At 38.9% G+C, this 13,088-nt stretch overlaps 1 protein-coding gene across 2 annotated transcripts; it reads right to left on the bottom strand.

The window, feature by feature from the left end:
• Window positions 1-2,856: 2,856 nt before the first annotated feature.
• LOC104081224 (chromosome unknown open reading frame, human C2orf76) lies at window positions 2,857-12,119 on the bottom strand. 2 transcript variants are annotated; one of them, XR_683573.1, is made up of 6 exons: window positions 11,972-12,119; window positions 10,171-10,221; window positions 6,545-6,582; window positions 6,326-6,407; window positions 5,102-5,196; window positions 3,129-3,310 (listed from the first exon to the last, which is right to left on the bottom strand). XR_683573.1 is itself a non-coding variant. In XM_009583868.1 (5 exons), the coding sequence occupies exons 1-5, from the start codon at window positions 12,102-12,104 to the stop codon at window positions 3,234-3,236; spliced, it is 381 nt and encodes a 126-aa protein (XP_009582163.1). In that variant the 5' UTR covers window positions 12,105-12,119; the 3' UTR covers window positions 2,857-3,233. The 2 variants fall into 2 exon arrangements, 1 of the variants encoding a protein (XP_009582163.1); XM_009583868.1 differs by lacking the exon at window positions 5,102-5,196 and having other exon boundaries at window positions 2,857-3,310.
• Between the last annotated feature and the right edge of the window lie 969 nt (window positions 12,120-13,088).

The following is a 13,088-nucleotide window of genomic DNA, read 5'->3' as shown; positions in this document are numbered from 1 at the left end:
GACAGAAAAATACACAAAAACTGCTGCATGCAGAAAATGTAACATGACAGAGCCAGAAAAAACAAGATGCCTATTCCAGCAGTTCATGAGTTCGACTCAAAAAATTATTAAAATGCACCATTTTCATACCTTTAGTGGTATAAAAAGCAGCACTACTCCAGTATTTCTGTGCCAATAGTGTTGTATAGTCAAGATTTTGTGTGCTTATTCAGTTACACTGTTAACCTCTTCTTCCTCTTCATGGTAATTTCTTTCTTAATTTCCTCTTCTCCTTTAGTAGCTATTATTCCACATCTCCTTACAAAAACTCCAGACTCTCTGAAGTGATTTTCTTTCTCCAAGAAACACCCAAGGCCCACACACATCCCTGGCTTCCAGTTTGACTGCCTTTCCCTGCTACAGTGCAATAACCCAAGAAAAGTTGCATCTTATTTCAGCGTCCACTCTGGATGCTGTTGTTTTTGTTTAAAAAAAAGGCTAGTGAAAGACTCCAAGGACATCATACTGGAAGATGAATCCTTATTAACCCCAAAGCTATATGATTTACCCCACTACACATTATGGAGAAGCCACCTTTGACTAACAGTAATTGTAAACCGATGCAGTTCATGACTTCTGCCAGGATAACAAACCATGGTACCAACTCTGTAGGTGGTTTCCTTCAACAGAAAGAGGATTTCACAACAACATAGGCAAAGACATCTCAGTCTTTAGTAATTTATTAGCCAGTGTCCACAGATTTCATTCAGTACTCAATGACCCTGGAATCAAACCTACTTTGATACAAGGCTATATCATATCCCACCAAAAAATGTTGGAACAGCATCTATCTTAACAAGTTCCCAGTTATTATCTATGGTTTTGTGGGGTTTATTTGAAAGAAGCATTATTAAAGGTCCAGTGAAAAAAACCACAGTAGAAAAACACTTCAGAAAGAATCCAGTTTACAAGTGTGGTCATTGAGAGCATTACAAAAGGCTTTACTGTGCTGCTGCAGAAAGGAGCCAATGAAGTGCCATTGCCAGAGCGAATAGAGCTCAGAAAGCAGTAGTTTAACTCTTCCCTTGGAAATAGAAGCTAATCTGGAATGCCAGACACATCATTCCTGAATATTTGCATTAAAACATTTACCGTTTTCTTGTTGATGCTGTAGAATTGCTCTTTCACTGTGCCACACTCCATGTGGCACTGAACGTTTGTAACTGTAGTAGCCAAGAAAGGACAATTGTTAAAATTTGGTGATTCTTTCAAACACAAATGTCCTAGAGAAAAGAGATCACAAAAACAATCCAAATCTGTCTGAAGGGGCTGAAGACCAAATTCAAATCCCGAGAACAGGAGGAAGAGAATGACAGTGTTTGCTCAGTCTGAGAGCCTGAGTGTGCTGATGGACGTCATCTAGATGCCCTGGTAGGACAGTCTGAGACATTGATTTTTCTGGTATGACATCTACGTCTTACAAAGATACCTTCATTATTGTAAATTTGGCTGAACAAAGCTGGTGTACTCTGGAGTGCAATGCATTAGCTTAGACTCCTATTAGCCAGATTAATCTGGCAAACATGACAGACTGTGTAAGAAGGTAGCTGAGACACGGGCCCATGTTTGGGGAGCAGGTACCAGCAACAGAAAGGCGGCCTGGACAGAAAGAGGAGGCAAGTGGTAAGTTTTCCTCACGAATTCATCAGAGCATGCATAACAGCATCTAAATCCCAAGAGAACACAGGTGACTTCAGTGACATAGGACTCCTCCTTACAAGATAAAGATACAACCACCCTTTTAATCGCAGATGACAAAGTGGTAGACCACTTTCACAAGAGAACAAAACTCTGAAGCAAAGCTGTTGGTGAGTAACACCAGCTACCGAAATGAGCCTAAACCAGAGAGTTGTCAGGAAGGATGAAGAAAATGAGGTGGGAACAATACATAGAGGTTTCTTTGGCCCTTCATCTAAAGTAAAGAGAACTTTTATGGAGGTACTTTGGAAATCACACATCTGCTTTCACTATCACATGTCAATAAAAAAAAACATCAAAGCTCTAGGAAATGGTAAGCTTACTTCTCTGGAAAGTCTCTAGTGGAAATGGTGTTGTCAGCTCTCACCCAGAGCTGAGGGTAGATGTGTGGGTCTAAAGCAATTGCACATGAGGTCTCATTTGATTTAGCAGAGCCTATGCCCAAAAAGCCTGCTAAGGCAGAGAGCCAGCATCATTTCTATTTCAGTGAAGAGAGGCTTAAATGCACAGTGTCCCATCTTGGTAACCCCAAAAAGCAGTTTCATAAGCAGTGTCTATCTAAAGATACTTTATTGGATGCATGATTATTTTTTCTTATTCTTGATTTGGTTAATGTAGTAGGAAAGCCTGGAATTACCAAGAGCTAACATATAGCAACAGAGTATTTGGCTCTTGGAAAGCAGGAGCTCTTGAAGACATGTGGCTTGCAGACTGGGCCTCTCCTTGCAAAAATGCAATCATTCAGGTTTCATTCTTAAAAATGAAACCATGAGCTTCACTCCGTTTGGAAAAATGCCCGATTCCTACTTATGCACACTGATGTCCTGGCAGAACTCAGGTTGCTACCTCGTACATGAAGGTGTCTCCATGAAATAAAACTAGAAACAGGCAGCTGCTCCTTGAACACAAAAGCCTCCCAACAGTCATTTGTCCCTTTCAGCATGCTAAAGACGGCTGGAAGAGAGTATAAAGGAAAGCATTCACCAGTGAAGAGCACGAAACACTTGCCAGTCTGCACCAGTTAAACAAAAGAGACCAAACATAAAATGAGAGAAGTAAAGCTATGACTCGAAACAGAGAAATTCTCTTCTCAAGCTCTCTAAAATACCCAGTGATTTGGTCATAAAACGTTTCCATTTTCATTAGAAGTTAGTACTGTGATGGGATCTTACTGTGCATTGTATAATTTCCATATGTAGCTAATGTCTGCTGTAGGATCACACCAAGAAAGTGTGTCACAGGTCAGAGATTGCACTGCCTGCATCGTAGGAGGCAAGCAAATGAAAAAGAAATGCGAGAAAGAAAGTAATTTATGTCCCCCAGTTTTCCTTCTCTCAGTCTTAGCATATTGACAGAAATTAATTTCTATAGGAAGGGAATTGCACTGTTTGCAAAGCAATCCTCTAGGATTTATTGATCTTTAAGAAAAATCTCATTAAGCAGAATAAGGAAAATGTACAACAGGTATGGGAAAACAAAACAATCTCTTGGGATCTTCACCAGGCCGAAACAGGATTAGCTTTGTAGTTTCTGTAATCTTCCTCACAGAAGAATGCTAATTCGGTCTCATTTGCTAGAACGAATAAAAGATTAAATATTTAGCACACCAGTAACAGCCAGCTATTTAGAATCTTAGAAGACAATTGGCAACTTTTTGGTCAAAGACAATTATAAATCACCACACACTTTTTTCTTCCCCTTATTTTTGTGCAAAAAAGATTTCAGTATTAAAGATGTCGGTTAACCTTGTTAAAACCAAAACAAAACAAAATAAACAAACAAAAAAAAGAACCTTAATATATAGAAGTAAATATGTACACAAGACCCCTCAAGATTTGTTTAACACACCCTTCAGAATTGTTTGTATAAGCATTCAGCAAATTAAGTGATTGCATTTCTAACGCCTTCAAATGCTAGAAAAATAATGAAGCATGATCTTCTCTTTTTCTGTGCATTTTTCTGTTAGGAAAGGGAAAAAGAAACTATTTTTTCCATTAAATTAGCCTGTAGGTATGATAATTTAATACTTAGAGAATCAGTAGAATATTTTACAGATCACTTTACATTCTCCCTCATGACCCATCAAAATATGTGTCTGAAGAAGTTAATTTTTTGCCGTGCTGATGATTAATTCATGAGGCTTCAACAATATGCAAAGTGAAAGACACAAATTGGCTTCTCCAGCAATACCTTCAAATACCTCTAATTATTCACAGGGGATATGGCAGAGCTAAAGGACCCACAAAGGTTCAGAGCAGTCACAATTCTTTCAACCCAGTAGGTCAAGGACTTCCTCTTCTAAAACAGTAAGTCAGCAACATTACTAATTCAGAACAGAGACAAATCTGATGGAAAGCCTTCACAATTATTAAACATGGAATTCTTTAAGGTGCTGAGCCAATAAGTTCCACATTCATTTTTTAAATTAAACCTGAAGTTAATGAAGTCTGCCTGTTTTGAAAAAACTAAAAAAAAAAAGAGCAGAAGGGGTTTTAGAATCTCAACTAGAAAACAGACAAGACTGTTAGCAATGAATACTGAACACTTTTATTAACATATACCCTGCTCTTAAAAAAAACAAGCAAGCATTAACTTTGCTGAGTAGATAATAGCTGTAATAATAATCACTACCCACAGAGGCTTTCCTGAGGATACTTATCTAATGTCCTCATAATTTATAACTCTCTAGCCCAACCCTGTAAAGTGCCAAGGGCAATCAACTGCAGCTTAGAAACAATGTTCTGCGTGTCTCGGAATTTCCCAGATTTTCTAACAGCAATTTCTGTTCTATTCTAGTAAATCTTGTCCAGACTAGATATTGGAAAAACATAGTATGTCAATAAGCGATTTCAAATCTTCTTACTGTTTTAAACTGTACAAAATGAGGACTAGTGGTATATGCTATCATACTTCACTTTCTTTGTTTACTCTTTTTCACTTCTTGTTGAAGGAGGACGACTTCTTCAAGATTTTACTACAAAGACCCCACTCCTAACTTACCTAATTTTCATATCAAGATACACTGGAACATATCAAAATTCAAAACGGTATAATGGCACACTGCATTTTACAAAGCAAGAGTTTTTCTTTTCTATCACAAATTCCCACGACATACTAATGACTAACTGCTTTTAGTTATTCTGAAAAAAATAAAAAGCAGTTTTAAATTGTTTTCTGCCCTGAGTAAGCCATCCCTCTCTTTGTACAGAGGCACAGAACAGGCTGGTCTATTCCGATTTCCTTTCACTATAACATTTACTCTGATGTTTTGACACCTTTTTCGAGATCACATCCAACGGTTTCACTGCTGTAGCTACAAACCTAGTTTCAAAGATGGGTAATATATACAAATATTTATCAATACCTTTTTGAAAGAAGGCAGCTCTGGACAATGTTGTTTCTAATTCAACGTTTGGCACTGTCATCAGTCTCTCTCCTGAACTGCATTGCCTCTTATGCCTTAGGTAGATAAAAATCATGCTTAAATGAATCTTCTGCTAACTAAATTACAAATCTGTAAGACTTGAGTGCCAGTAACCCTCCTTCCTGAGGAACCTTTTTTTTTTCTCCAGATAGAAAGACCTGTTTAGTACAAACAGCCAGATACTATCATTCATATTATAGGAACACTCAAAGACCTTTAGGAAAGGTATACTGAGGCCAGTTGCAGTGCACCCCAGAGAAAAATATAAAAGAGACATCCCATGTCACTTAAAAACAGAAAGTAAATGGCAGGAAACAAAAGAGCCAAGAAACCTATGAGAAAGAAATCCCATTCACTAGCTGGGGAGCAATCAGAGGGCATCAGGAACAGGAGGGAGCTTTCTCTGCGACACCCCTGCACTTATAGCGTAGGCAGTTATGCGTTCCAGCTAGGTAAATCAGATTCAAATGAGCAAATGTTCATATCAAGGTGGAATGCAACTACATCCCTTAAGTACCCTGCTGCCACAAAGTCATTCAGCCACATTTATGAGAAGCCCAAAGGACATCCAGGGACCATCAGTTTTATCATGGCAGACATTTCTTTACATTATTACCAAAAGACATGCCCTATATGTAGTCCCCTGTCAAAATGTGAGAAATCAGGTCAAGTTTCAACTCTTTGCTATGTTCAACACATTCTCTAAATGATACTGCTTGAGCTTTCCTGAGCAATCTGGCTATCAAGCACTGTATGCTGCACATTAAACAAATCTAATCTTATTTCATTATTCCATGCTGGTTCCACTACTTACATTTCTAACCAAAACATCAGTTTAAATGTTACTGATAAGACTAAGCAGACACGGTACTAATAACCTATCTGTCAATCATTTAAAATTACTCTCAGCAGAATTATAAGCATATCCTCTAAAAATCACAATTTGCATTCTGAACATTTGGAGTGCAGATACCTGCTGCCCTCAGTCCAATGATTTGAATGTACATTATCCCCCCTTCTTCCCTGAATAATTACCAAGTAGTGTAAAGAGCATCAGGAATAGCATTTACTTTTCAGCAGGCTATCCAAACATAATCAGCCAGTTACCAGTTTAATGACAACCACAACGAATAGCACCTTCAGTCAATACAAATGTACTCCTACCTACTCCAGCTGCTTTCAGCGTACTGTCTTCTTTCAAAATCAGTTTGTCGTCATCTTCCAAACTCACTACAAGTTCAGCAGTCTATAAATCAGAGAACCAGAATACAAAGATAAGAATAAGAATTTACTGACTGTCTCTGCCCCAGTCTTGTTTGACAGTGCAGAGATCTGCCTGCATTAAGGCATGTAAAAGGGGAAGAGTACAACTAATAATCATACCTTAGATTTGTGTGCTTGGTGAATAATCTTCATTGTATCTGAAAGAAAATACAATGTTTTCCTAAAATAAGGCTTAATAGGCAGGTAACACTGAAAGCTGTACTTGGGGAAGGACAGCCAAACAAAGGGTAAGGTTCAAAATATTTTATTAACAACAATTTTGTGTATTCAGTCTAGAAGAGGAGAAAACATCCTGATTTCCCAGTCCTGCAGCCACAGTTTTAAACCAGTCAATCCAACACTAAGGTACCACATCCTATTAGGCTTCTGTCTGCTGGCTGAATTACAATAACTAACTAATGACCATCCCAATTGCCAGTCAAAACACATCAATTTACATGCCAGTTAGGGTGTTTTAACCTAACAGGTTTTACACATGCAATTGGGGCAGGACAAACAGCATTTATGCACTGTCAACTGCTACAGTTAAGTTGATAGGCAGCAAGTGATTAAGACACAGTAACCTGACCACTTCAGATTATTCCTTGAAATTTTGCTTCTCGTGAAGAAAGCACCCACGTAGAAATTTTGTTAAGCAAGTCTATTTTCCATGAACACATACAGCCTCTCCTCTTTTTAATGCTATACCCTCTTCAGTAATATCTATCTCTGATATGTTTGTACAGTGTAGCACTTTAAGAAATTAAGCTAGACAAAAAAAAAGAAATACTGCTTTCCTCTGGCAATGTGGGCAGGGCTTTGTTAACATAAGGGAAAAACTGGGGAAAATAATGTGGTCACTAAAGCAACCAGATGAGTGCAAAGATCCAGAGGGAATGGAAGTCAGAAGATGCCCTTGCAGCATAAAAAAAAAACAAACTCCAAAGCCTCTGTGTTTGAACAAATTCAGAATAACACATCAATCCCTTCCCAGCAAAGAAGCAAAAACCAGTTCTGTTTGCCTGCTCATTTGCTGTTCTAGTTTGGTTTGTGCATTAACTGAACACTATGTGTTGAAATAATCTGGTAAGAGAAGGATGCAAGAAAGATAAATATAGCTTAAAACAACTTTCAAACTACCAAGAGCAAGTATTCAGATGTTCAGAATAACAGATCACACTCCCATTCAGAAGTTTGCTTCCACACCACTCTGGCCCATTTGAACATTTTATTTAGAACATTACAGAAGGTCAAAACTACTCTGTATTCCCACTGCAGAGGTCACTGAAAAGGCAGTCTTAGCATGCTGTACTAATTGCAGTATTAGAAGCAAGACACATATTAAATTGCACTTCCCAGATCCATCTTGTGTAGAAGCGTTGCAGAAAGACGAAGCAATCATAGCAAAAATATATTGCAATCATGAAACCTTTCTACCAAAACAAATACAAGCCAGCCTCTGCCTGTTAGTTTTAAGCTCCTCCATCTACTTTGTCACATCCCTTTTTCTCTAGTCTTTGCCCAGTCATTCTCTGAACTATTGTCTCAATTTTACTTCTTCACAACTCCACCACTGGCATCCAGCAGTTTACCATGACTTTATCTGAGCTATTAAATGGCTTCCCTAACTCTGTTACAGAGATGAAACTACAGTCTCTTCGCATCCTAGCTAAAAAGTCCTCTCAATTGCCTTTGCTATTTCATTCCATTTAGTCCCACTCAATCATATTCCTAGATTTTTACCTTTCCTTTTCTGGTAATAGATGTTCCGTGACAACAGATAAGAAATCACTTTCTAAGTCTGATTTTGTGAAGTATCTACCATAATGCTCCACATTCATGGAAAAAAAAAAAACAACTGAGAAGCAGCTTATGAGACAAGTTGGCACCCAGGCTGCCATCATCAGTGAAAAGATGGCAATGACAGAGTAGGAAGATGAGAAGATTGACTGAGAAGAGTTCTAGACCAAGGACAAGAATGATGTGTACAAAGAAATGAAGAGAAAATGAAAGCCATAAGCTTTGAAATGTGAGTTAGAGCACCAAGCCAAGAGGAAAAATGTGATGGCATTATATATGATGTTGAGAGAACAAAGTGGTGCTGGATTCCGGAGAGAAGGAAGCAGAAACAGGCACAAGGCAAGAGACAGCCAGGTCCAACTGAGATTTCTGGCACAGCCAAACAAAGCAGAAGGAAAAATTTGACTCTTACTAGCGCTATTCATGCAGAAGTCTCACTGCCCTTTCATCACCAAAATACAAGAAAGACAGTAGAGCACACAAGAGATGCCAAAAACATGAATCTGGATGATTCACAGCCTGAGGGGAAGGTGAGGAAGTTGGCTTTGATTTTTCTGTGTGAAAATTTCCATGCAGCTAGCACCATCCCACTAAAAGTAGGCGCCCACTTAACTGGTGTAACAAGTTTTAAAGTTCTGCAGTGTTTTTCACCCACATTATGCTCAGTCCTACACAGCACAATCAGGTGCTCAGCCACAATATATGCCTTGGGAAAAACTACACAGATGTTCTAAGTGATGAAAGAACTAGCAGCAGGGATAGGCAACACCAGGAATACAACTGATAGCAGCAGTCCTCCACAGGACCCCCTCATCTAGCCAAAGCCACAGGTATTAGGGGGAGGAAGGGCACCTCCAAATTCAAACTTACAGTTACCTAGATTTTAAGACCTTAAGTAATATATTAAAAATAATAGTAATGTTCAAGTCCTTGCCACTGACGTATCGTAAATCTTAATCCCTAACTCTTTTTCTGCTTTCATTTTGCACTGTTTCACCATCAGCAAGAACACAGAAAGAAATGTTTCACTTTTTTTTTTTTTTAAAATAGGCAAATAGAGTCTATTACCATTCACATGTATTAAATAGGTTCCTCATTCAATTCTTTGAACCACTGTAGAGGAAGGAGTTTGTCAACTCCAAGAACATGGGAGACAGAGGATCACTTGCAGCAAAACTCCAAGGGAACTTTCAGGATTGCCAAGCTTAGGAGAAGATGTTACTGACATCTAAGTTAACAAACTCCAAGAAAGGAAGTAATTTAGTCTATTTTGAAAGTATATTCTGTCCCAAACAGATGAATTGCACATGTTCGTGCCAATCTTCACAAAAAGGAAATATACACATAGCTTTATATTAGAGGATAAAGTCAGCCTAAATTTCACACCAGGCTATTTCATTCCGTCATCTTGTATTTAAGAGCTTTCATATCTACTTTGAGCAAAGTTCCCCTGCTTCTCTTATATCATGTAAATTATTTAAGTATATAAGTCTTATGCATTTTCCATTTACTGCCTTCAGCCACTTCACCATCCTTTCTGACTTCACAATTAGTAAATAGATACTGAAATACATAAGCACATAGGGAACTACAGTTTCAAAGCGTTTGAGATCACAAACTGCTCACTAGAGTAAAAACAGAGTTAAAAAGCACTTATAAAAGTAATAAAAAATTAATACCAAAAACCATCAGTACCAATTAGCAAATAATGTATGCAGCCTAATTCAAAGATTAATACAGAACTTCAAAATAATGGTCAAGTTCTGTAGATGTGATCCCAGTGGCATAACCCCAGCTACAAGAGCTGGACAGAATTGCAAAGGTAGGCAGGCACTGCCACCAGCATAAGAATTCTACAGGCGTTGTCTTCTAAATTGTATAGAAACGGGTATAAAAGATTATGTTTGCATTTTACAGGAATTAAAACAAAAAAAACTCCCACGTACCATACTTGTAATTTTTGAAAGGAGGAGGAAGTCCTGTTCTTGAAGGCACGTCTATTAAAATAAAAGCACCAAGTTAAAACAAAGTTGTCTTTTTTTTATTTCCAGTATTTTATTTTCCATTATTTTATGCATGCATCCTGGACATTCTTTACATCAAAATAAACCCACAACACAGGAGACATGTTTGAGCATCAAATACTAAAACACAACCTTTCGCTCAGATTCTATAGTTACCCCATATCTGATTAACTTCACTTGAGCATGAAGTCCCTCTGAACAAAACAACCCATGAGGACAGTGAGTCAATGCAATTAGGATATGATCATGGGAGTCTGATCCTTCAGAAATCTGCCACGAACATCCTGTTAATGGTTTGCACAGCATCTCTCTCTACTTTATACAAACAGTTGACATCTGTCATTCATAACTGAATTGTTCAGTAAACACAGCCATGCGAACCAGCCACAAAAAAGAAGCCAAACTGTAGAAAATTAACTCTTTAGCTGCATGCAGGACACAGCCGATAAGCAACTGCAAGAACACGAACACCCTCCCTGGTGCCAGTGTTCCCAGTGACACCCAGGGATTTAACCAGGGCCTTGGAAAGCCCAGCCATTTGTGGGGTGCTCGGCAGCAGGGCGGCTGAAACCGTAATTTCATCAGTACTTTAACAATTTATCTCAAACTCCCCCTCCAAAACAGATTACAGTAAAGGAAAGAACACAACTCCTTTTGGACCAGCAACAGCACTATCCATCCATCTGTGGAATGAGGTTCCAAAAAGTCTTGTTCAAGACATCAGCTTTGTCTCAAATAATAGCAAGTTGTAATACTGCACACATCAAAAGCAAGTTTCTAAGCATTCTTTTTTATTTTATTCTTCATAACAGCAGCTGTACCATATGTTCTGAAAGTGCTTGTAGTTTTCTAAAAGCATCCTAAGATCTTGCCATGCCTATCACTGTCTAGAAGCATGGAAGTTGCTGAAAATACAATACAACTGTGAAGCTCAGGGCAATGTCCTAGGAGTTGCTCAAATGTTATCAGCTATAACAGTTCCAGACTTGTTGAAGCTGACTTCACACAAAAAAATCAAATGATGTTATTCTGCACCCTTTAAATGTCTCCATTTAGGTGTGTAGAAATACACCTGCAAGATTAGGGTAACACCCTAACTACTGAGTCGCTGCGTGGGCTGGTCTACATTAATTAACTTTTAGATACACTGCCACTTTCAACCAGGATCCCAAAACACAAAACCCATAGATGAGTAAATCTGCACCGCAAAGCTCAAGATGGAGACAGAAACTCAGAAGCAAACATGCACAGTGAGACCTCACAGTGTCAAAAACAATTTTTCAAGATCCTCTCTTCTCACAAATAGCAAACAGACTTGCATTCCTACATTCCACATATTGGTGTAGCTCCTAAGGATCAAAGGCTCTCTAAATTTTATTAATTTACTCCTGTTAATTTACGAATAGCTGCCTGACAGCACCACTCAAGGAGTCTGACGCACTGAGCCAAATGCAGCAATGCCCTCGTCTCTTTTTCACTAAACCTGGGGACTTGGGAAGGGGAAGTAGTCTTCCCAAATTTAGGCATGGCACACTGACCATGAAAGCTCTTATTAACTCCAGACCTCTCATCCAAGGGAGGAGAGTACACAGGGGATGTAAATACAAATCTGGCATCTCTGCCAAAGCTGCAGAATTCCCATTCATTTGCTCCCCTCCACTTTCTTGTGCAGAGACAGCAACACATGGGACTGAAGCGAATGAATACGACAATTGCCCCTTACCCTTCCGCACAAAAGTAATGAACTGCTTTACTGTCTGATCCAAGTTAACTCCATGATACACCACAGGTCTGAAGTTCCGGTGTTCAAAAGAGCGAACAAGACGGACTGTGATGGTTGAGTTTTCTGCTGACATGAGAATTAACTCTGAATAACCTAGAAAACATTAAAGAGAGGAATTATTGCCTTTCCCCTGTGTACAAGCACAGTTAGAAAACAAGGTGCAGGTGGGCCTCATGCAAAGATTAAAACACAGAGAGAAATTCAATAGCATTATGTCTTTCAGGACTTAACTTCTATTATTTCTACAGAAGCAGTAACAGGATCTCAAAACAAACAGGGTTACCTAGGATATTATTGATATTGCACACCAAATAGTCTAGTATTTGTACCTTGTGCTGTGTACCAGAGCACCAGACTCCCTACTAAACACACAAAAATGTTATGGATAAATGCAAGTATGTGGTTTGGGTTTTAAGTGACCGAAAACTTTACCTGCTGGGTGAGTAACCTTGTGCTCTAAAAGAATGTACTAACATGAACAAAACCAAAATCTTTTTAATATACTTATGTTGCAGAGAGCATAATACCCTGAAAAATGCCTAAGCTGTTACACAACGCTCATTTTCACCTCCCTACAGAAAGTGGAAAAACCTCCCCCACATACACATGCAAGTAACTCTCCTGGTATACTACTACATAATTAAGGGGTTTAATTTAATTTGTAATAGTAGGTCTTTAGAATGGCTCTACAGAGCTTCTACTACTTTAACAGAGAGCAGAACCTACAATAGTATCACCTCATCAACCCGAGCCCCTCTTCAAACAAGCCCACACTATGTTCCGTTGGGTTCTTTCTCTCCACAGGAAAACAAGCTGTTTCCTGCTCCAACAACCTTCTCTGTTTTTGGTGCTGGGTATTCCTCAACAACCTTGCTTTCTGGTCACACACTACACTGCCGAGGCTGCGGCAGCAATGAGCAAAGACTGCTGTCTAAGTGCTGCAACATCAGCCAGGGGCACAGCACGACCTCTGCATCTCCTATCCCTTACCAGCTGCTTCAATCACCACTTCCAGTCCCACAAGGGATTCTCTCACCTATTCATCCCTTTGGGGGGG

Source organism: Fulmarus glacialis, unplaced genomic scaffold, assembly GCF_000690835.1.
Source record: "Fulmarus glacialis isolate BGI_N327 unplaced genomic scaffold, ASM69083v1 scaffold34528, whole genome shotgun sequence".
NCBI lineage: Eukaryota > Metazoa > Chordata > Aves > Procellariiformes > Procellariidae > Fulmarus > Fulmarus glacialis.
The sequence above is the reverse complement of the archived record's forward strand: the minus strand, read 5'-3'. Positions and strand labels throughout refer to the sequence as shown.

What these genes read in the sequence shown, in the direction of transcription:
- LOC104081224 (XM_009583868.1), bottom strand. Translation starts at nt 12,104, where the DNA reads ATGTCAGCAGAAAACTCAACCATCACAGTCCGTCTTGTTCGCTCTTTT. An exon ending in CATTACTTTTGTGCGGAAGG is followed by an intron (nt 10,222 to 11,971) that starts GTAAGGGGCAAT and finishes TTATTTTAATAG; the next exon opens with ACGTGCCTTCAAGAACAGGA. An exon ending in GCTGAAAGCAGCTGGAGTAG is followed by an intron (nt 3,311 to 6,325) that starts GTAGGAGTACAT and finishes TATTCGTTCTAG; the next exon opens with CAAATGAGACCGAATTAGCA.